The sequence below is a fragment of the Danaus plexippus genome, chromosome Z (assembly GCF_018135715.1).
Source record: "Danaus plexippus chromosome Z, MEX_DaPlex, whole genome shotgun sequence".
NCBI lineage: Eukaryota > Metazoa > Arthropoda > Insecta > Lepidoptera > Nymphalidae > Danaus > Danaus plexippus.
In genome coordinates, this window is record NC_083559.1 from 4,148,959 (window position 1) to 4,172,852 (window position 23,894).

At 28.1% G+C, this 23,894-nt stretch overlaps 2 protein-coding genes across 3 annotated transcripts in view; both read left to right on the plus strand.

The window, feature by feature from the left end:
- Positions 1-11,692, plus strand: part of LOC116778094 (sodium channel protein Nach-like) — a 31,470-nt gene extending 19,778 nt beyond the window's left edge. Inside the window, exons 9-13 of the mRNA XM_032671967.2 lie at positions 8,659-8,770; positions 9,024-9,077; positions 9,461-9,614; positions 10,893-10,999; positions 11,213-11,692. Of these exons, the coding sequence (XP_032527858.2) occupies positions 8,659-8,770; positions 9,024-9,077; positions 9,461-9,614; positions 10,893-10,999; positions 11,213-11,472 (687 nt within the window). The 3' untranslated portion in view covers positions 11,473-11,692. The remainder of the gene's footprint in view (positions 1-8,658; positions 8,771-9,023; positions 9,078-9,460; positions 9,615-10,892; positions 11,000-11,212) is intronic.
- A 2,595-nt stretch (positions 11,693-14,287) lies between these two features.
- On the plus strand, positions 14,288-23,164 carry LOC116778089 (sodium/potassium/calcium exchanger 4-like). Of its 2 annotated transcripts, none has more exons than XM_032671957.2 (10): positions 14,288-14,377; positions 15,186-15,296; positions 15,643-15,858; positions 16,181-16,317; positions 16,703-16,873; positions 17,892-18,114; positions 18,192-18,308; positions 18,416-18,640; positions 19,417-19,518; positions 20,892-23,164. In XM_032671957.2, the coding sequence occupies exons 2-10, from the start codon at positions 15,203-15,205 to the stop codon at positions 21,218-21,220; spliced, it is 1,614 nt and encodes a 537-aa protein (XP_032527848.2). In that variant the 5' UTR covers positions 14,288-14,377; positions 15,186-15,202; the 3' UTR covers positions 21,221-23,164. The 2 variants fall into 2 exon arrangements, with proteins under 2 accessions (XP_032527848.2, XP_032527849.2); XM_032671958.2 differs by lacking the exon at positions 14,288-14,377 and adding an exon at positions 14,394-14,611.
- The last annotated feature ends 730 nt before the right edge of the window (positions 23,165-23,894 follow it).

Consider the following 23,894-nt stretch of genomic DNA (forward strand, 5'->3'; position numbering starts at 1 on the left):
ATTGAAACCTTATCAATGTTACAGTACTACTGAAATTACACATGAAGTGTGCACGAAAATTATTTTTCAGATATCTCGATCATCAGTTCTAAAGCCATGGCTGTGAATTTTTGATAAAAATATAACAAGCCAGTTTATCGAAGTACTGGTCTCATATCTCATTAAGCAATTGTATCGTCGGGGGATTCCCGTAAGGAATTAAGTTGTTCAAGAGTCACGTGTGGATTTAAAAGATTACAAAAAAAATATTTGCATGCCAATCTAGAATTCAAGTTGTGTTGATATAATATACGCGATGCTATGCAATCTTAAGGCTTAAAACTCTCACAATGCCATATGCATATATGTACGCATATATTCATGACAAACTGACAATATAGAGACTACTGGTTGTATAGTTGTTGAGATAGTCCTAAACGGTTTTTGCTTACAAACGTTTTCTGCCAGTTCATTTTGCGGTAAGACGCTTGTAAGGACTGTATTTCGATTATATATATGGATATTTTTATCATATATATGCGATAATTCGTGAGACAGTTAGTCTAGTCAAATTATTTAGAATTTTTTATATATATTTCTTATTAAACTACAGACTTTTGAAATCTTCATTTATTTTATTATAAATCTGAATATCGTAAGAAGAAAATGTCCAGGCCATGATTTATCTGCTTGCCGATAAATCTTTAAGCCGTCACGGCTGGTAATGCGTGACTGAGTTCTCATTATAGTAATAAAGAACAGCTATAGGTTAAAAAACGATTTTTTTTTTCATAAAAATTAATGTTAACAAATAAAGAAATAAATAGTTTTAAACGTTTTGAATTTTATACAATAACTTAAACGTTTAAAAAATCAATACATTTATATCTAGTTTCATTATTTCCTCATCATACTTCTTTCTTATTAAAAGCTGAAAGAGTAATTATTGGTTGGTTACCCTCAAGTGTGAGCGTCCCTTTATTTTATATTATGTTTTATTTGTATGAAAAATAACCTTAGTGTTTTATGTAAAAAAAAAACATACTTAATTGCTAACAGTTCTTGATATAAAACATTTATTACTTTCATTTTATTAATTCTTTTGAGATTTACGATTGACAAGACTTCAATTGTAATCTGTAACGGAAAAGGATAAAATAGCAGATACAATGTTCACTGGGTCGGATACTTTACAACTAGGTTATTTTATAAGACGTCCCATTTTTTCTCTTCATAACTTTGACAACACTAAGTTACAGTGTACATAGATTTCAAATTAGTGATAAATTAAGAAGCTGTCTTCTATTATTTTGCTTTAGATAGCATTTACATTTACTTTATAAAGAAAAGTTGATCATATAAAAATTAAGGAACTTTAATTTTGCCATTATATAAATATTTAAATACACAATTTAATATCAGAACAACTACTACGACAGACAGTAGTATTTACAAATAGGAAATCGTAAACTTTTTTAAAAAAGTAAATCTGACAAGAGATATATATATATAACTTTAATAGAATAACCGATATTAAACTAATATTTTTTAATAAACTATCATTGAAATTGTTCACAAATTGTTTATAAGTGAAAAAAATGTTTATATAATTGTAAGTATATGATTTAAATAGTTAAAGATAAAATATGTAGAGCCATATTATCAAGCAAGGAAATGTTGCCAATATATTATTCGCAATTATTTCCTACAAATTTCACATTCAATCACTAAGTTTTAGGCGATGAGAAAGTTTTACTAAATTTTTAGGCATCTCAAGTCGGACACTTCAAGTACAACGTACTCTTCATAGAGATACGATGGTTTCTCCAACAAATTTTCATGATTGATGTATTTGCGATATAAAAATCTTGATTTAGATAATATGTTGATTATTATAAAAAACTTGGAACCACCAATACAAGACGAGTATCACCCCTAATCGAAGTGATCATACATTAAATCAGTTTATCCATAGATAATTTTATCTTTTTATTTTTAAATTTTTATTTATCTGTTTTGATAGATAATTAATTCCATATAAATTCAAAATATTAAGACGTTATAATAGTTATATTTACATTGAATGCTGCTGGTAAACGTTTTTGAGAAGAATGGGCTTAAAAAACAGAAATTCCTGTAATGTGACCGTGTACAATATGGCAATGGATCTTGATGTTCATGCTAAAATTGTTTTATTTATAGATAAAAAAACATACCTATTTTACAATTTTGTTACTTTTATTATTTTATTTTCTGATATCAAAATTTATTACGAGAATCGTAGTAAAACCTTACAAAGTTATGACATCATTCTTCAAAATTTAAAACCGATTCGAATGCCAATGTACATACATGTACATAATTATATCACTATGTTTTGCTGTCACTTAATTGAAATACGCCTCAAAGTAACGAAGATTAAAGTTGGTTGCTCTTAGGCAATTTATTTTTTTATTTTGTTTATTTAGCAATTTTAGCACTGAAATACGAGAGCTACAATGCCCCAGACATTCATTGGTGTAAAACTTATTACCTTTCAATTATTGAACTCTTTTTGGGTAGCGGTTTAAAGAAGTAACAAAAATACATAATGTGTTACAGAGTCCAAGATGAGAAGCACATTTACCCATCTATGTTTATTTGCTACGCAAGCTACTCTACTACAATAGTCTTTAGGCCATTGTTTCTAAGTACGGCTCATCATAAGCCCATATTGTAATTGAATAGTATGTGGGACATTTTATTAGGATATATAACATTTAATTATTGTATATGGACTTCTAGAGGAGGTTCTAACTCGGGATTTCGAGATATTTTTATGTTTTATTCGATATGTTAGTACCTGGGATACATCTCAACAGTTTCAAATATGTATTTATATTTATAAATATGCTCTTAAAGTATGTTTCTGATATTTTCTATTTTAATATGCTAATCTTTAATATGAATATTGATAAGCATTTAGTATAGCATTGTTTATGACAATAATAATGTAAATAGAAAAAACAATACATAAGATAAGGACCGAAAAATACGACGCAGATTAATGACCGCTTCTAGCCAGATTTAATAAATGGTTGCCTCTTTTATAAAAGAGGTTTTAATAAGTTATAACCTATGTAAATCATTTCGTACCTGAGCGGATCTGCACAAAAAATTTGTACCTTAAAGTATCCTAACTTTTTAATAGATTTTATCACGTTATAATAAGTAGTAGTTGTAGTATATTTATGATTAAATAAAGTTTCGATTGAATATGCTATTTTCTTCCATGATATCGCAAATATGATATTATCGTATGATCTAAGTACACTTTTTCTCAACAATTACAAAGTAACTGCATACTTATTGAAAATTACTTTTAAATTGTTCTTATCCATCCATAAATATCTGTAAGTCGTGTAAAATTTTTAACTACCTGAACGTAAATTCCCTTGTGTCATTCCGTAATTATGCTGTAAATGATAGAAGTAAAAAGTTGAATTCTTATCAAGCAAAACAAATGGTTTTTTTTTGTAATAGAAAAAGAATAATCAATTAAAATGATGTCAGATAAGATAAACATCTTCCTTACGCAGGAGCGAATGGAATTCAGATATCACGTGGCATTTTCAAGAAGCTACCTTATATACCTTTAATCTTTACATACCCATCGAAAAAAGGATGCTCTTTATTATGAATCACGAACTATACATTTATTAAGAAATGTCATTTAGATAATTGAAGGTTATCATGACAATATTATAAATGCGAAAGTTTGGAAGTGAGTGTGTTTGTGGGTGTGTGTTTGCGTGGGAGGGCGTGTGCGTGAACGTGTTCGTGTGCGTGGGCTTCTGCTTCTGCGTGTTTTTGTTCATTTGCATATATGTATGTGTGCGTGGGCATGGTATGTTTAAGAATATCTTTTCATGTCTTTTTTAATTATCATTAGCAATTCTCTCCTTGGCTTCCATTGAAGTAGCGGAACAAAAATAAAAACAATGTCTTAGACCTCTTGTTATAAAATTTTAACCACGGTGTCCTTGGTAAATCGGTTTATCAGTTACCTGATATGATGATGATATGATGTACGAAAATAAGGCTTTCGCTTAGTAACAGTGTAAAGGGCGCTTACTGCGTTTCCAAATGAGTGACAAAAAAAGTATTTTAAAATTTTGTCAAAAAAATGTGACGAGAAAAGTTAAGAAAGAAACAATGTTTCCGAAAAGAAATTCTTTTATAATTTTTATTGAAGGCTTGCCATTAATAATTAATTAAAGAAACCACCATGTCTGAATACTATAAAATGTATAAACCGTATGTTGAAATAAACACCTCCAACTTAGATATTGGAATGGCACTATACACAAAACACTATTGTTTTCTGTAAGATTTTTTATTTTAAAGGTTTTTATGGTTGTAATAATTATTAGATAAAAAACTCATATAAGAGTTTTCATGAAGAATAAACCAATACCTCTTTAGATACAAAATAATTTCGTCATTATAACACCACTATATCGATACTAAATAACAGCCATGGTACGACTTGTTCCTAGATATTTGAATTTATATGTATTTAAGATCCCTATAAGAAGCGATATAATTATTTACATTTATAAAATGAACCATCAAAAATATAAAGTTAGGGCAATCCCAGAGTACAATGGGAAAGTCCTTTCATGCTCCTAATCATAATTTATAATTTCATTTATAAGTTGCAAAGACGTCGAAGAATTTTTATATATGCTATGACTTTATTCACACTGGAATTACAGAATATCGTATAGTTATTATTACAGAAGTTATTTTTTGCACTCTAAAAAATCTAAGAAAAAGATCTACATAATTTTTAAAATATAAAAGCATTATTTTTAATTATTGTTTTATCTTCAAAATAATTTGATAAGTATACAATTGTAAACAATGTGTTTACATATTTCATTTACTAATTAGGATTTTATAAAAATTTTCATTGTCACCATGAATAAGTTAATTTTGTGAAAGAGTTTTATTACAATGGCGATAGTGTTCGATTTGAAACTTAGCTTGAATATTTTTTTTCTACATTATCTATTCGATAAATGTTAATTTTGTTTAATACCACGTTGGTGGCAAATAAGCTTACAGCTCCGTCAATATTAAGCCCTCAGCAGAGACTGAGCCCTCAGCATAGACTATGAACGCCTCAAAACTCCCATTAAATACCTCATAACTCTTTTTGTGAAGAACCCAAAACTGTTTTCCCTATGAAAAATATAAGCGATCGCGTTAGGAAATTCCTCTGAAAGCGCACTGTGCGCGACCATTGCAGAGAAAAGGTGTAAGGTTATACTTTTTGCAAGGTAATATTAAACAGTTAGATGAAAGTCATTCCATTATATATATATATAATAAATCATTATTCTTCGGATACGAATTGACGCAGTATTGAGATGCAACCTTACCAAATATGTCCACGTGGAGAATGCCTGTTACGATAAAATTAATCCTCTTTAAAAATATTTTATGTAAAATCTTTTACAATTTCTGGTAAATAAACTAGTTTATTATTGACTTCAGCTATTTTTCAGACACGGATTATTGAAAAAATATCTTTAACTTAAAGAAGGAATGTTGGTGGTGAAAGGCGAGACGAGTGATTTATTTACTACCATTTTATTGCTATAGAAAATCTTAATGAGAGATATGAAAAAAAGAGAAAAGGGATTTTCATTGCAAAAGTAAAAAATACGTTTGTAAATATTATTATATAGATGTTAATAATAAACACAAATTAACATGCCAGAATAAGGATTAAAGTTACTAGAAATCTTAATAATGTAAATTTCATTTGCCATGTTCTGAATATATATGATTTTAAGAAGCTATTTTTGAATATATTTTTATACCATTAAAAATAATTCATTGCTATCAATAATCAAGATCTACGTGCGTAAATTCAATATCCTTAATAAATCTTGCACATGACGCAAAAATGATATCCAAAGACTTTCTATATCTTGAGGACATCACTTGTTCTTTTCGATACCGGTTTCGTTCTAAAATTATTCAAATAATTTATCTTGAATATAAACAAAAGAGAAGCGTAACAAGAGACACTAGTTACAGCAACCTTCTGATCTCTGTGTAGAGATGAAAACTTGATATAAAGCGATTTATCTATAACTTTACATATATAAATAATTATAAAATTATATATTTTCTTTATTCAAACACAAATGAACTTACCACGCTTCAAATATTGTGAGTATAAATTAAATTACTCACTTTCTTCATTTTTATATTTATTTATTGAGGAACATACAGCTCATAATAATATATTATCTCGTAAGATTATAAAAAAATACCCGAACAATTACCACTATTATTTTAATATAGAGAGTATAAATTTCAAAAAACTTACACGTCGGTAACACTGAAAAGGTTTACAACTGGCCATTTACAAACATTGCTAATAAAACTTTTTTTGATTTCAATGTTCGAACTCTTTGTTAACCAAAAGTATGTTGTATGCTTTCATTTGACATTTGTTTTTGTAAATTGGCGGCAAATCTAAAACTCTTTAACGAGTATAAGCGTGAACGTAGCAATCTCAATGATGATCCGCGTGAGGAACGTCCTTTAACAGCGACTATTCAAGATAACATCAGTGCTGTGCGACATGACAGAGAATGATAAGAGAGTGACCTTACAGGCAAGCCTAGGCATTGTTCTGAGTCAAGTTCAAAAAATGTTACACGAACATTTAGGCGTCACGAAGCTTTTACCAGATGGATTCCTCATATTTTTATTGATGACCAGAAACACATTCGCGTGGACTGGTGTCGCTAATTGTTAAATAATTTCAACGGCGGTAACTCAAATGCTGTATTTGACATCGTTACAGGTGATGAAAGTTGGATTAATTGCTACGCACTTAAAACCTGCTCAGTGGGTGTTTCCTCTCGAGGATCGACCAACGAAGGTAAAAAAAGGAAGTAGTCAAGGAAAAAGATAATTGCCTCGTTCTTTGGTCGAGAGGGTCATTTTGCGACAGTTGTGCTAAAAGATGGAAGGACAGTTACTGCAGTGGTATGTCAATCGCTGTTTGCCTGTTGTCTTCGAGAAACATCAACAGTAGCACCCTCGTAGCAGGATACTCTTTCACCACGACAATGCTTCAGAGACTCCGCAAAACGGTCTCTTGAATATTTGACAATGGCAGGTGTCGAGATAATGAGTCAGTCACTCGCGATACTGTCCTGACCATACCCTCTGTGAATTTTATTTCTTCCCAATAACTGAAAATAATATTCGAGGTATTCGCTTTACAAGCTCTGAGGATGCAGTGAAAGCGTACGAAAATGCCGAAAAAGAGGCCCCTGAAAGAAAGAAATAATGGGCTCACTGCTTTTCTCAATGGTTCCAACGAATGCGATATGTTGAGATGAACGGAGATTTCTTCAAGAAACAATAAAAATATTTACAACTTTCTACATTAAGCCGTTTTTCATTTTCTAAACATTTTCAGTGTTACCTAGGTATTAAAAGGAAATACAAACATTACAAAGAGATGAGGATTAAATGAACAATCAAAGTCATTTATAAAATATACTCACTTAAGCTGAAAAAAATCTGCGCAAAAAACTTATTTTACTTACGAGTATTTGTTATAGATTTTATTAAGAATATTAATATTTATTTCTTTTTGGAAAACAAATGATATATGTATATGATAAATCATTAATTAATTATATAACAATATAAATACGTAACAGTACAACAGAAGTAAACAGTATGTATCCAGAATTATTAAAATATATTTAAGTTTGATAAACTTAAATATATTTTAATAAGTCAAAAAAATGTAATTTTCGTGGACATTCCTTTCTAAATATCATACATTTAAGTGTCCAGGTTCATGTTATATTTTGCCAAACCAAACTATGACTGCAGCTAAATATTATGAATAAAACGGGAGCGGCTTACTAATTAATCTGCAGAAATCTCTCCGCTTCTTTAGAATTTCCAGTATGAGCTCTATGATTCCGCATATTAAAATTCGAGTTCGTACAGGTGGGGTTTCCTGGTAAGGAATAATCTAAGATTTCAGTGGAATATAAATTTTATTAAAATTTATATACTAACCATATTAAAATTTGACGACATTAACATTTTTCATAATAATATTATGTTCCTACGGTATTATAAAGATACGATCTCAAATTTATAATATTTACGTAATTTGAAGTATAAAAATTAAAGGAAGAAAATGTTATGCGAAATATAACAAACTTGTTTATAGTATGCTTTTGGTTATGGTCTCAGAATATAATTATTTTGTAACTGTTTCTCTTATTCTAAACTTTCAATTAACAATTGTTTGCATTGAAACGTAGACAGAGCTAGGTAAACAACACAGACATTTTAAATTGTAAATATTTTTTTTAAATATTAGTAATGAAATGTCTTTTATAAAAAAAAAATACACTCAAAATTAAAACAGTTGGAGATGTTTTAGAATAGAGTAGATAACATTTTGTATTTTTTTTAAATCTAAATTTACAGACTAACTTGAAAACAGTTTCTTTGTCACTTTTTCATTGTAACCGTATTTGTTGCTGAATGAGAGTGTATAATACGTGTTATTATACCCTTAATTTCAAAATGTCTCTGTACTGTACTTTACTGTACTGTCCTGTACTATACTGATTTCAGGTAAAAATACCTCACATTCACAAGTACTCCTACCATAATTGTATGATGTTAAGGAAAATACAGATCTTAATAAACGTCTGTAATTGTGTACCATTCTACTTTCCGCACGACGGTAATGTATTTATTAATTGACCTTTACGAACACTAATACAACGTCGTTTACGCTAATGTTCCCTTTTATCATGATAAATTTTAAATAATCATATCTTGAAAGTCTTTATTCTAATTGAAGTAACCGTTGCTATTATTTTTGTCATTCAAAATAGTTATTTGCAGAATCTATGTCGAGCAGACACAAGATGTATTATATTGAGTTTTGACCACAGCCACTGAAGTGACTTTTAAGAGATTATCTTGTCTTTCAGGTGACAGCAGAATTTGTAATTTCCACGATGTAGAATGCTTGGAAAATGTGAAAAGTGTGTATTTTTAATAATGCAAGCTTTCAAAATTAAATCATTTTTAAGAATATTGTCTTCTACAGCCTATCTAATACTTAGCACAAATATGAAGGCAATGAATATAAATATAATTTTTTAACAGAACGTAACATGTCTGGCTATATTCAGTTTTGGTTTCTAATTTTTAATGTCCCAATTTTAAATAATTGTTTTAATTGCATCTGTTCATTGATCTATATATAATTATAATTTATAAATTCAGACTCACCGTTTAGCCTTTGAAGGCAGTGTAGTAAGTACAGTTAAAACAACAAAACTATTAAAATATTTGGTACATTTCTAACCAGATAAATAGAAAGCCTATTTCTAATGATTTATTACAAGTGACAGTTTTATTTTAGGTCCTTACAGGGTGAATAATGAGTCTGAGGAAGAAGATCCAAGAACCTTGAATTTGATCAAATGTTTACCAGAATGTGAACATTTTGATTATCCTCTGGAGGTGGCCCTTGGCAAGCTATTTGTGAACGTGCCTCTTGGAGTTACATCCTTTTAGTAAGACATCTTTGTGTATTATTCAAATCTATATTAATCTACCGAGTATATACGATCGTGACTTTGTTTTATGTCACAGACGACTGTTAATTTTATTTCAAACATTGTAGAGTTCGTTTGCGAAAACCTAAGGTGGTTTTTAAAAATTAAAATCTAATTATGTCAGTGTGTTGAAAAAAATACTGAATATAATATTAACGAAACATAAAATTAAAAACAAAAGCACTACATATTGGCTCATTATTAAAACACACAAATGCACAGACTCAACCCAGCAAAAACACGCTCGCATTCTCTTACGCACACACACACAAACTAACACACATACACATTATCACAAAAAAACACAAATACACACACACATACATCAGACAGTGATTATTACTGTTATTAATTAACACTTAAGTTATGTCTATGTTAGGTTATTATTTTTAGTGTAACTGTGTAATCCTGTATTGTTCTTGGTATTATTTTGATCAATTTTTAATGTTAATTATTATTGTAAACACATTGTTGAATTATCGAAATTAATAAAAGAACAATATGAATAATATTATAGCAGATTAAAAAAGTAGAAGTATTTTTTATATGCAAGCAAATTTCTATCTACAGATTTGTTATCATTATAGTCGTTATATTAATGCGATTAATTTGTTGAATCTGTTTTCCATCTAAGTATTGAAATAAGAAATCTGTACTTCCGTTCGATCGGGGTTTTGTGTAGTTAGAAAAATAATAGGGCGTTTTATTGATGTTCTAGTGTTTACGAAACGTTTTAAAAATGGAAATGCAAAATATATTTTAATGAAATGGCGTGTTTGCCATTCTGAAGCTATGGTATGGATATCATTAGTGAATTTATTATTCCGTAAACAATTATAATGAACATAAGTTGGATTTAGTTCATCTCAACTAAATAATATGCAGCATAGGATGCAAAAGCGGAATATTATAGGGATTCGGAAAACCAACGTCATTTAAAATTTTATCAAAAATAAATCAGACGATTTTTTTTTTGTTCAAGGAGTGGGAAGATTTTATAAAACAATATTTTCTTGCTATTAATGAATTTAATTCTGTCATATTTTTTATAAAATAGAAAAAAAATCAGTGTGTTTCTTACACCTACATATACGATAAATAAAAAATTATAAGTGTAAAGTATTTTCATGAGAGCTGTAGTCAAAATATAAAACTATTTCTTGTGCAATAAAAATGATTAAATAAACGAACTTTTTTTTAAGGTTTAAATATATGCATTTTTAAATTTTTTTGCAGTGAAGGTATCAATTTGGAAAATCGATCAGTTCTCAACGTGTTCTTTAATGATTTAGTCTCTACTAAATACAGACGAGAAGTTTACTTGAACTGGCAGAATATTTTAGGTAAGAATAGCTGAGAAAACATTCTTCCATGTTATTTATTTTTCGAAGAGTATGTATATGTATATTATAAAAGTAACATGTTGTCGGAATAAAAAAAAATATTTTTTGCAATGAAACTATTTATGTTTATTTTTATGATTATATATTTTCATAACTTGGTTATTCAAAGAACTTTATACGATTAGCTTATATGTATATATATTTTTATTACAGCCGCGTTTGGTGGTCTCTTGAGTTTGATGCTGGGTTTCACATTAATAGCGGGCTTCGATTTCATATTGTTTTTTATATTGAAAGTGGCTTACGACTTTTTAATTAAATGTTTTAAAAATGATTCCAAACCGACTAACAGTCATATAATCAACGTGGAAGAACATAAAAAAGAAAGATGGATAAATAATACTAGAAGAAAGAAAAACTATTCGGAACACGGAAAAATGTTTGTAAAAGCAAATGAAAGGAATAGATATTGAAATATAATGACAAAAAATCTTTTCAGACGATGTTTTAGCAGTTAAAAATGTTGCACTTTTAAGAAGCTGGGGTCTTAATCGTGACAGTATCTGCATTGATAATTATTTTTACAATAATAATATTAATCTTGGATTGATATGTGGCTTTCAATCAATAAAATATATGTATTAAAATACAGATTCGTAATTAGATAAGATAATTATTGATAGTTTTAAAATATTCTTTTCGTGTAAAAATATATTTTATTTAACAATATGAATAAAGATGTTTTATTTTTATAAATTGCATTATCGTTTTCACATATATATATATTTTTAAGGATAAATATCGCGAATACAACTAACTGTCCATAATAAAGGTGTCAACTTATTAATTCTAAAATTTGGTAAATAAAATATAATTAACAGAAGTGCTTTGAACTCTTATGCAAAATGTTATTTTATTCTAGTTTCTGTACGCTGTACATATTTTTGTTAACCTTGAGAATAGATATCGTATAGATAATAGAGATGATATACTTGTAATTTGTACTGACTATCTTAAAAGGGATTAAACAAAAACATATTCATAATTCTCTGATACCTGAACTATTAATAAATATAAAATAACAATTTTATTAGTCTTAAGGCGAAGGCCTCTATGAAATTTTGGATCAAATATATCTTAGGGTCCTATTAACGGTTGAATATAAATTTTTTAGCTTCTTAAATGCTAAATTTTTTTAAGCTCATGGTACAAGGAAGGAAAATTTTATAAAAACAACTTTAGAGTAATTAATTGTATTTAATATTTTTAAATTTTATAAATATAACGAGTGTCCTCTAATCAAACTTAGCGATGTTTCTTTAGAAATTCTTTGTTCTCTATGTAATTAAACTTTGTTTTTCGGTAACAAGAAAAAAATTAAGTATATTTATATCATTAAATTCAGTACGTAATGATGTGGTAACTCGCAGTAACGTTTAAAAGAATCGCATATTGTTTGCTCTTTTCTTACTTTCTTATTCAAATTCTAAATAAGTAATTCTCAACATAACAAATAGCACACTCTAGCATAGTAAAGGCAACTAATGAATGTGTTTGCTTTGAGAGTACCGATATTTCGAGTTCAATTTTAACTTAGCCTCGTTATTGGCAATTATTATTTAAAATTTCTTTAGTATTTTCCGTATATATGAATATAAAAATTGCAAGGAATACATATTTATATTTATTTTGTTTATTCGTCAATGTCGTAACATGATATTATTTAATATTTTATAGGTTTATTTTTAAGTTAAGCGTTAAAAGGAAAGAAAGTAAATAATAATATAGGAATCTCGGGAACAAATACTTCTAAAACAATATACTTTGGTATAAATAATGTTGGCTAGAACAATAGGGAAAAATAAAATAATAATAGTAATAAAATACTATTCAAAGATTCTATATAATATCTTTCAATATTACAGAAAATATATTTACTGCCTTTTATTCGCATTTTTAATTATGTAAGCAATTTAAAAATGTAAAATACGTTTCTGTTAAAAGTAGCGAGATCAATTTTTGTAAAAAAAATTATCAAACTTCACATGACATCTTCTAAAATAAAAATCACAGGTTATGAATGGGAACATTATATTGATTGGTGAATATATATTACAGACCACACTAAGATCACTAATTAGGAAGAATATTAGAATTTTTTTTTAAATTTTTTTTGTTATTTTACTTATTCCTTAAATATTGCTATAGTACAAATTATATATTGGATACTACTTGTTATTTCACAAAAATAATGAAAAGATTATAATAAACACAGTATAACACGGAACACAGATCAATCAGAACTATCAACTTGAGCTTACTATATGTTTCTATATTAATAAGAAAAGTTGGAGTCTATTGCACAGATACCTTTTTCGTCTTACTTTTATATCCTAATTCTGATTTTAGCTACACCTACCAAATTGCACAGCAAATTCAACGATATATAGAAGGAATGTACTACATGTTCTTATACTTGTAAATATTTTTTTTAATTTTCATTGTTTGTGTCTGAAACGAACATGAAACAAAAAAGGTAAAATTAAAACAGTTTTTTCGTATACAACTTTGAAGTAAAACGTGAAATATTTTTGGCATTTTATTACCTAAAAATTTTAGGCGATCAAATTATATGGATGTCATTAATAGTACATTCGTCATGTTTTATATATATAAGTGACATTATTTAGATTGTGTGTTATCTGTGATATAAACTACAACTCAACCACTAATTTACGTTCATCAATCAATACTTTGCAACCGAATACGTTTTGATTTCGGTTATAGGACACGAACTTATGAATAACAAGTACTTTAAACTTTGAAATTTTTGCATGAATAGTTTTTTTTATATTTTTCATATATAATTCGATGCTTTGTAATATTTTTTATTATATTTAATCTCTTATCCACTTCATGAGGGATATCCCTTTATCCTGTCCCTAAGATTTTAATTTGCACACTGCGCTATGTCAGCAAATGAAGATAAAATATTTTATATTAATTTATAGGAATATTATAAAGAAAGATGTTGGTCCGATTTAATGAATTATCATTGTATATTAAAATATCTATGATTGGTACACTTTGAGAGCGATGAAATGATTATGAAGAGTAATGATAGGATACAATCAAATAGTATTTTAATTATAAAAGACATTTGAAAAACCATTGTTAATGCGTACGCTCATTCGTACTGATAGGTAAATATGATACTATAATGCTAGTAATCTGTGACAGCGTCTTATCAATTAAGATTATCTGTTTAAAAACAATGCTATGTTTATTTCAGTGTTCATAATGAAAACCCTCCAGTTGTGGCACATTGTACGGACGATAATAATATTATAAATAAAAACGAAGAATTCGAATCAATTAGTAAGTATCAGTGCGCGGGTCATATATGTTACAAAGTAATGTCTTGAGATTTTATTTCATTTCAAACTTATGAAGGCGATATACTCTTCTTCGTTATGATTGCTTTTATAGTAACGGAATATTTATTTTCGTGTTCAATAATATTCAAATTAAAATGCTGTGACGAATGATATTTTTAAATAGCCAGAGCGAATTATTGTATTTTTTTTTATTGTAATGGTATAAGAGTTAAGGGTAAGTACTTTAAGGATATACAGATTATTTTTTATGAAAGCTTATTTTTATATTTGTACATTTATTTATTTCTATTCTTAGCATATTCCTTTATAATTTATACTCTGTATAATTTATATTTATAAGAATTTTATTTGCGTTGAATAAAATATATAACTTCTTGAATGTATTTTACATTTATGAATTTAAGCGAGCAGATTAACTGAAATTTTTTTTAATAAATATTAAAAAAAAACTTGCTTTTAATTTAAGTAATGTATGTCATGAAGGGTTTTTGCGACGCTAACTAAGGTCTCATTCTAACATAATAAAATTCTAATAATATCAATGAATAAATATCAGATTATCCTTAAACACTGATTAATACATAAAGCCCATACTTTACGATTACTATTAATTTTAATACTATTGATATATATTTATATTAAATTTTTTTTTTCATTCATTATTAAAGGCAAGTAAATAAAGTTAAAATATAATTTTGATCTTCAATAGTATCGTAATAATTCTATAATGTATCGTGGAAATAATTTTAGGAAAACATCATGTCACATTTATATAATTTTTGTTTCAGAGCATAGCAAAATCAAGATGAATCTGACCCCGTGTTTGTCAAGTCCGGTAGCGGTGGTTATTTCAATTATTTTCATTTTCTCGTCCTCGGCTGTGGCGCTTGAAGATTTCAGTAAGGATATTATATATAACTTTAACCATAAAACGTAGCTAGTAATTATGAAATGTCAACTTTTTTTTTCTAAAAACGTTACGCGATGAATTATATAATCGTAACATGCAATGCAACAACCATGTTATCACAGATAACAATGATAAATGACCATTGATTCTGGAACTTATCCTACATTAGATTCTGTAATCATGGATTACTGTAAAAGTTAATATTAAAATGTTTTAATAAACAATATTTTCCTCTTCTAATACAGTCGTTACGAGTGATCCGTATTGAGTAGACTTCCATAGTTGTTATTCTGTGTCATATATTTTAATATGTTGTGTTCTCATTGTTGATTCAGATGTGACCGATGATAATTATATGACGGTGGACAATGGAAACGGCGAGACAGTGTATATTACTAGGGATCTTATGAGAAGGTTGAAGGAGGAATCGGAGATATGGCACTGGAGACCCTGGCTGCGGACGAAGACCGAGATGGTTGGGAATGTCATTCTGGAGGTTGAACGAGTCAATGGAAACTCAATGAGAAGTTTTCCTGAGGGCGTTTTTGATGGTACGTTTATTTTATCTTTGAAAATTAAATAAAGAAAAATTTGTGTATAGAATTGCGTATCTTTCTTCATTTTTCGACTCGTTTACTATTACAAGCTAAGCTAAACATGATTTACGAGGAAAGCTTATTTCAAAGTTATAAATTACGTGACGTAATTTCATTGTATATTTTTTGTGAAAATTAATTAAAATTATAAAAATTTTGGAAAATCTAGGATTAATTCAAGTGCCATATTAACTTATACGTATTCAATAAAATATCTGAGAGATAAAAAATCTATTGACAACTAAAAATAGTGGTAATATTATTAATGACATTTCAGATGATCAATTGCGGCAAGGTGCATTTATAGCATACGTGTTATTTGGAATTTACTCATTTACTCTATTGACCATAGTATGTAATGATTATTTCATCCCATGCGTGGAACTGATTTGCGAAAACTTAAAAATACCACAGGTTGGTTTTGCCACAATATGTCTTTGACTCCATGTATATTATTTTATCATTTATCAATATGTTCATTATTATTTCCCCGGGATTTCCCGCGGAGGTAATGTTAAATGACCATTATATATAATTACGTATTCGTATTAGTACAAACTTGAATAACTATTAACATACGAACAGGTCCATATATTTATTTATTAATGTTTTACAATTTGTACATATCTTCAGTATTGTTGCTAAGTGATATATGGTGCTAGGCAATCTAAATCGAAAGTCCCTCATTCATTTATACTCGTTATCACATTAATAAAAACATATATTTTTTATTATTTAATATTATTTGTGAAGCGCGTTTTTCTGTTGTAATAAGAGTCAGTGTATTTTTTTTCTCTAGAACGTGGCTGCAGCTACTTTCATGTCAGTAGCAACTTCGTGTCCAGAGTTCTTTGTGAATGTCATTTCAACATTTTTAACGCAATCCGATATGGGCATAGGAACTATTGTGGGTTCAGCTATATTTAACCTCCTTGGTGTAGGAGCAATTGGCAGTCTAGCAGCTATTGCGGTAAGTACATTGTATGTGTGTGCGTGCGCGCATGTGTGTGTGCTCAAAACATAATTTGAAGTTTCTATGATTGTTATCGTTAAAGAGGAGTTGTAGTACTTACTATCAATGAAATAATTGATTATTATGTAGGGTATGTCAATTTGTTTGAAGAAAGAGATAAAAATATTTTTATTTTTAATGGATATTTTTATATATATAAAACAAAAATAAAACAATTGAGAATAATATCATTTAATACTTTTTTTTTATAAAAATAAAAATGTCGGAAGGATAATGCTAAATTCAAAGGAAGATGTTTGGAAACACTTATTTACTTATATTTTATAATAAATTGTAAGTAAATAATTCAATCACTTAAAAACAAAATTGATATATTCTAACAAACATATATTAATATGGGTAATAAAGCAAAAGTGTAAAAAAAAAATAAAATAAAAAGACGATGAACACGATCACATTAGATTTGCAATAGAATTTTTTCTTTTATTACGACCAAATACCATTTAACATATATTACATATGTCCAAAAAAATATTAATAAATTATGAAAACCGTTTATGCACGCACTACTCCTTTATTATAAATAACATTCTGCAAATGTTATCGAATGTGTCATTTATGATAAATTATTTCTCTTAATTATAGATAATTGTAAATTTTATATTAATAATTATTTCACAATTCAGATAGGACATGTACTAAACTACAAACTAACTATTTTTAGTTTTATTGAAAACTAACTGTCTGTTAATGTCGGAAACACTAAATAATAAAAGAAAAAGAAATATCATTTTGTAAAATCAGACCGTTTCTCTTTAGTGTCATGTGGAAATGATAAAAATCTTATCTTCAAGTATACTTTCAAGTTCAGATACTTATATTAGTCTCCGAAATTATATAATAAGTGGTATATGAATAAAATATGCGATATTAAACATATGTGTGAAAATCCCTATTATTATTACTCACCACATATACAAGACATTTTTTTTTTCACATGAATTTCTTGTTGTAGCCTATTGCAATCGAACGCTATCCTGTTACGAGGGATGTCATAATTTATATGATTAACGTCTCGGTATTGGTCGCCATTGTCTGGGATGGTCAGATTGTATGGTACGAAGCTATGGTGTTGGGAATACTCTATGTAGTCTATTTCATCTTCATGTTCAACAGCATAAGGGTTAAGACAGTACTTGAAAGGCTCTTTGCCTGCTGCTGCAAACGAAATTCCAGATGTAAGTTGACATACATTGAATCAAAACTCCTATATTATATGTATTATTTTCAAAAATAAAACTTTTTAACTACACAGACACAATTTCCGAGAAAGTTGCTGAAGACGGCGTTACCAACAAAGCATATGTCAACTCACAAATGCAAATAAATAATGTCAATGTTGTCAATGATGAAAAGGCTGCGGTTGAAAAAGGTATACCTCTTATATTTTGTAAAATCACCCTCATATATTAATATTCAATTAATAACGGAAAAACCCAAGCGTAAGGTAATAAATGTACATTTCCTTATTATTTTCAGAGATAGTAAATGAGAAACCGAAGAAAAGTGTTTTTCGTTTTCCTAAAGAAAAAGGTATTGTCTACAAAATATGGTGGGTGTACACTTGGCCTATAAGGTTAATCCTGGGTCTGACGATACCATCACCCGTGTCATGCAAGCGTTACTATCTTCTCACTTTCATTATGTGCATAGTTTGGATTGGCGTAAACTCTTATTTTGTATCATGGAGCATGACGGTTTTGGGTTAGTTCAATTTTATTTATTTAATTATTTAGAAAATAAACAGTTCTCTATCAAATACGTAATAACAAAATAATAAAATATTATACTTGTAAAAAACGAAGGTCTGTTTATTTGTTGTATTAAGTGCGCGCAAATAATAGATTATCCGCTTCATTAGTACTTATGTGTGAGGATTGACATTGACCTAGTATTTCTACACTATATAATGTTTAAAAAAATATGATAATGTTTTTATAAAGTTTTGGTGGTTAAATTTGAAGCTTTAAAGAAAATTACCTAACCGCTCGAATATTCCCTTGAGATGGTATTATGGTACAGATGAAAAATACTCCTAGCAGACTGTAATTGAAGATTATTACTAGATTAGATTAGATTAGATTAGAAACTATTTTTCCATCAGTATGAGTCTAGATTTTTCAAAAAGTCTATGTAGTACTTTTTCCACAACACATTTTTCCACAAATAACACACGTATAACTTGCCTACTAATATTCAAATATGAATTATATCAGAAAAATAGATAAATACCATATTAAAAGAATCTATAAACTTAGCGGACCTAATATTTAGGAATATTTTCAGCTTAATAAAAAAATACGCTACGATAAAGTTAAATTAATATTTAACATAATAAATCAGTGTGTAAAAAGAGCTGTTTGTTACTATTTTTATATGGTAGAAGGTACATACATACTCGGTAATTGACGTTAAACTATTATTAGGCAGTGACTTAAATTGACGATGTCAGTAACAAAAATCCCAACTTCATTTTTTAGGTAACACATTTTTAATTCCTGAGTCGGTGATGGGGATGACTTTCCTGGCTTTCGGTGGCTGTTTGCCTGAAGCGTGTTCAATATTTATAATGTCAAGAAAAGGTGCGTAAACAGTATAAATATATTTATTTTTTCAATATTTCAGCACCGCAGCTTTTATGTGTATTGTAGCTAAAAACAATTATGAAAAATTTCTAATTTTGAATATACATACTATATTAATCATCAAAACACAAAATTATTAAAAAAATATTGTTTTAAAAGAATATAGTGTTCTTTTCTGCGAAGTAATCGCACATTTCCTAAAAACGAGAGTGAAATATAACTTTGCATAAAATTTTATTATTGTCGATAATGGATTATAAATTTTTCGGAGTTAAGGATCTGTATTATATAATATACTTAGATAAAAAGTATTGTGGTTCTAGTTTATCAGATTAGGATTATTGTAAGGTTTTGCCTGCGCCTGTTAAAAGTTCTGCAATGTTCTTGTCAATTTTTTTTTATCGTATTTTAGAGAATCCACACAGTTTGAATTCTTATTACCTCAAAGTTATAATAATGTGAAAAATAAATGATTATGATTTCGGAAAAGAGAAAAGAAATTAAACAAATTTTAAATGAAAAGCAATATTTTGAAGGAAATGTTATTAAGTTTATATATATAATGTTATTTAGTTAAGTTCACTTGTGCTAGCGATTTAATACTTTGATGTTCAGTGTTTAAAGGAGTTGATTTCTGTTTGAGAAGTGGCCTCTTAAAACAGAATTCTATTGGCATTACCAATTAAAGGTCTATTTAAGTATATACGGAAATAGAGACAAATAAAAAATAACTAGAAAGAAAACAGTTTGACTTTGACATAATGTTTAATCTATGTGATAATGTAAGTTCATATCTATCCAAAGACAAAAATCATCTCCTTTGACAGATTAACAAATACGATAATGCGAATGATTCTTTTTGCTATACTAAAATATTATTATCATTTTGTTATATTATTTTTTTCACATTGAGTCTAATACTGTTTAAAACTTTATATATAATTTTATTTATAACCTGTGAGTTGTTTTCGATTTGATTTGAAGTCGGTCAGTGAAGTGATTATGAATAACTTAGGTTAAACGGGTTATTAGTGTTTTTAAATGTATATTTAAATTGTCTTATCGTCATAATTAATTGTTATTTTATTATCTTTAAATAATTGGTATTGATATCATATTATGCACAATTAATCATTATTATATCGCCTCTGACCATCTGACGATGATAGCGTTAATTAAAGATATTAAGGACATGATTCTCTTAAAAGTATTTGCAAAATTTTTGATTTCCATATCAATAAAATTCTGATGATAAACGAAGATATGGGAATAATTTAATAGCTCCAATAAATTGATATTAAACTTATATATATATTTTATGGTTTAGTGTATGTTTGATATTTATATGGCTGTTTTTCTAATTATTTCAGGTGAAGGAGGAATCGGAGTTTCCAATGCTTTAGGTGCGAATTCTTTATCTATATTATTTGCTCTCGGTCTTCCTTGGATCATTAGAACCTTTACTCTCCTCGCTCAAGGAGCGGACACGGCAGTTTACATCAATTCATCGGGGATAGATTTCGTGGTCGGTTCCTTATTAGCCGCCGCTGTTTTGCTATGGATCACTTTATGTATTGGAAAGTTCAAACTGCGAAGATGTGTTGGAGTCGTGTTACTCGGCCTATACGCACTTTTCATAACATTCGCTATTTTAGTTGAAATGGGCATAATTGCTGGCTTTTCAGATTTCACCTCGTAAGAATAGTTTGAATAATTAGTATTGAAATTCTAATTGGTTGAAATTATTAACTGATGACGCGCTGTGGATCTGTCTGTTAAGTTACGCTACAGATATACGCCATAGCTATTTCATACGTTCTGTATAAATGTAACTGATATGTGATATGCAATAATAAATTGTAATAATTTACAGTTTCGTTTAAAATTTAGCGAATAAGATCTGAATTTGATGATGTGCTAGAAATTTTAATTCATTATTATTATGAGTCTTTTTTTGGCCCAGTTTGATAAAGTAGTTTGATGAGAGCACACTGCAACGCTTGGGGTTTATAGTCATTTTAAAAAAATATATATGTAAATAGCTTAGAATTAATAGATTAGATATAATGTTTACTGGATTGATGGTTTCTTTATCTTCATCATATTTATATGTTAAAAAACTCTATACCTATTTGTGTATGTGTAAACTTTTATTTTAATCCGATTAGCAATACACAGTGCGTGAGTAACTAGTGCATGCAACACATAAAAAATAAACAATATATTTGCATTTAAAGTGTTATGGTGGATCAAATATTGTTCTAGAATGAAAAATGCTTGAATGAGTGTTTTTATGAGCCACATTCCAAGATGAGTTTTAGAAATATGTAAATAGACGTAATAAATGAAATAATTGAATGTTTAATCATTAATCAATAATTTAATAGTACGTCTTGGCATGAATGTCTAAGTGATTTTCAAATTTCATTCATCATGAAATAAATTAAATTAATTATTATACAGTTAGGTATAACTTAACAATTAAAATATGTATGAATTACGTGAATTAGTTATATGATATGAATGGTTGGAAATATAATTATATGTATAAAGCGACCTTAGCGATATTATGGTAGTGCTAATTAAAATATAAATTTTATAATGAAGTTTCTGTAAATATATCTTAGAATTAGAAATGGTTTTTGTACTAATTGGGTAAAGTATAATGTGGATTAGATTTGTGTAAATTTTATGTTTAGTTTCCTTGATTTATAATATTGTATTTTTTTTTTTGAACTGTTAACTAAAATGGCGTAAATATAAACGTGAAACGTAGTATATTTGACCACTTATGTTGTATTGTTTATATTAAAACCTATTCAACCATATTATAAATCGCAGACAAAAATTCTTTCCATGCAAATCAGCTACATTATTGAATAACTCCATGGTTAAAAGTCCATAAAAAAATTAAATGTCGCCTTTTGGTGACTTCTTCAAACGGATTTTATTTTCATACGGTGTCACGTCGTATAAGATTTAAAAATAAAACAAAAATATATTAGAAAAGATCGTTTGCTTCTCTGAGCAAAACATAAATAAACATAAATAAAACATTTCTGAATATAAATATCTATATGTAAGTATTATATACAGGTTTGTTTATAAAGGTGATTGTATTGGATGTGTTTGTGGTGAGGTACCTTTTTAGTGACCATATTTAGGATTACGTCTCGCTTATATATTTTTTAATTTATATGTAGTCCAAACGTGATTCCGAAAAAAGATTTTATCACTATTCTTTAAAGATTTACTAGTTTTCTCGTGTATATTCTCTAAGATTACCACAAGTTTGATCATCATACAACGTACACAATCTGTTTTAAGGTTTTTTTCCTTTTACTGTCAGAATATTTTACAATAATTTTAAATATTAATTGTAAATTTTATACAATTTGCTGAAATCATCGCAAACACTGGACTGTTGTTATTGAAAAAAGTTACATAATGTCAATCATTAGTGCGACATCTCGAGTACCTCAAATGATATTCATGTTCTATCTTTGTGAGAAATGTTTTGTGTATAACATTATGAGCTATGAGCTGATCTGTAAAGAGTTATTTCCTTAGCTAAATAACAAAATTTTATGAGCATTTATTATCAAAGATTCTACTTTTAGAATAAACCGTTGGGCATTTTCAATCTCTTACATTTCTAAGTTTCCCTGTAGACATTCAAGCCGTGTGCTAATATAAACGCGCTTAGTACAAAGTAAACACATCGTTATACATGTACTAATATTACCAGCACCTCTAGGGTGATCATGTTGATCAGTTTGCTTGCAAGTCAACATAGATCAAAAATAGTTTTCTTTGAAAGTAAATCATGTAAAAGATACTGTTTATATGAAAACTATTCATATTATTTGTTCGTGAAGATAATATTGCATTTTGGTTTTCTCCATGATTTACGTTGCAGATAATTCTGAATGTACCTTTTGTTAAATCGTCGCAGCTTTTGAGACAAAAGATTTTATGAGATAGAATCTTAATTTTTGATATTTGAACTTCTATAAAATATGTTTAACAATGACATTTGCTAACACCTCAATAAAAGACAATGAGTTCTTGCTCCAGTCTGAAGATTTTGCTTTTCTAGTGGGGAAGCGTTACGGAGTTTAAGAGTCCATTATTTGTGTTTGACTTACACAAATCATGCTCATTAGTTTTGTTTTACTTAGAAATGTTACACTCCTGTTCACAAATACTAGCACATATACATTTATTTGTATATTGTTCGAATTTTCCTTACCTTACAAAGAAATGCCTTCGACAATGCTGGAATATTTCTGAAAGCTAGATAGCTTATAATTAAATGCTTTTATTGGAAGCGATGTTGTAATAGACTTCACCGACTACATATTTAAAACTAC

Excerpts from the sequence above, each read along its gene's own strand:
- LOC116778089 (XM_032671957.2), top strand. The coding sequence starts at position 15,203 with ATGAATCTGACCCCGTGTTTGTCAAGTCCGGTAGCGGTGGTTATTTCA. Across the intron at positions 16,874-17,891 it reads GCAGTCTAGCAGCTATTGCG|CCTATTGCAATCGAACGCTA; the intron begins GTAAGTACATTG and ends TTCTTGTTGTAG. Across the intron at positions 19,519-20,891 it reads ATTTATAATGTCAAGAAAAG|GTGAAGGAGGAATCGGAGTT; the intron begins GTGCGTAAACAG and ends TAATTATTTCAG.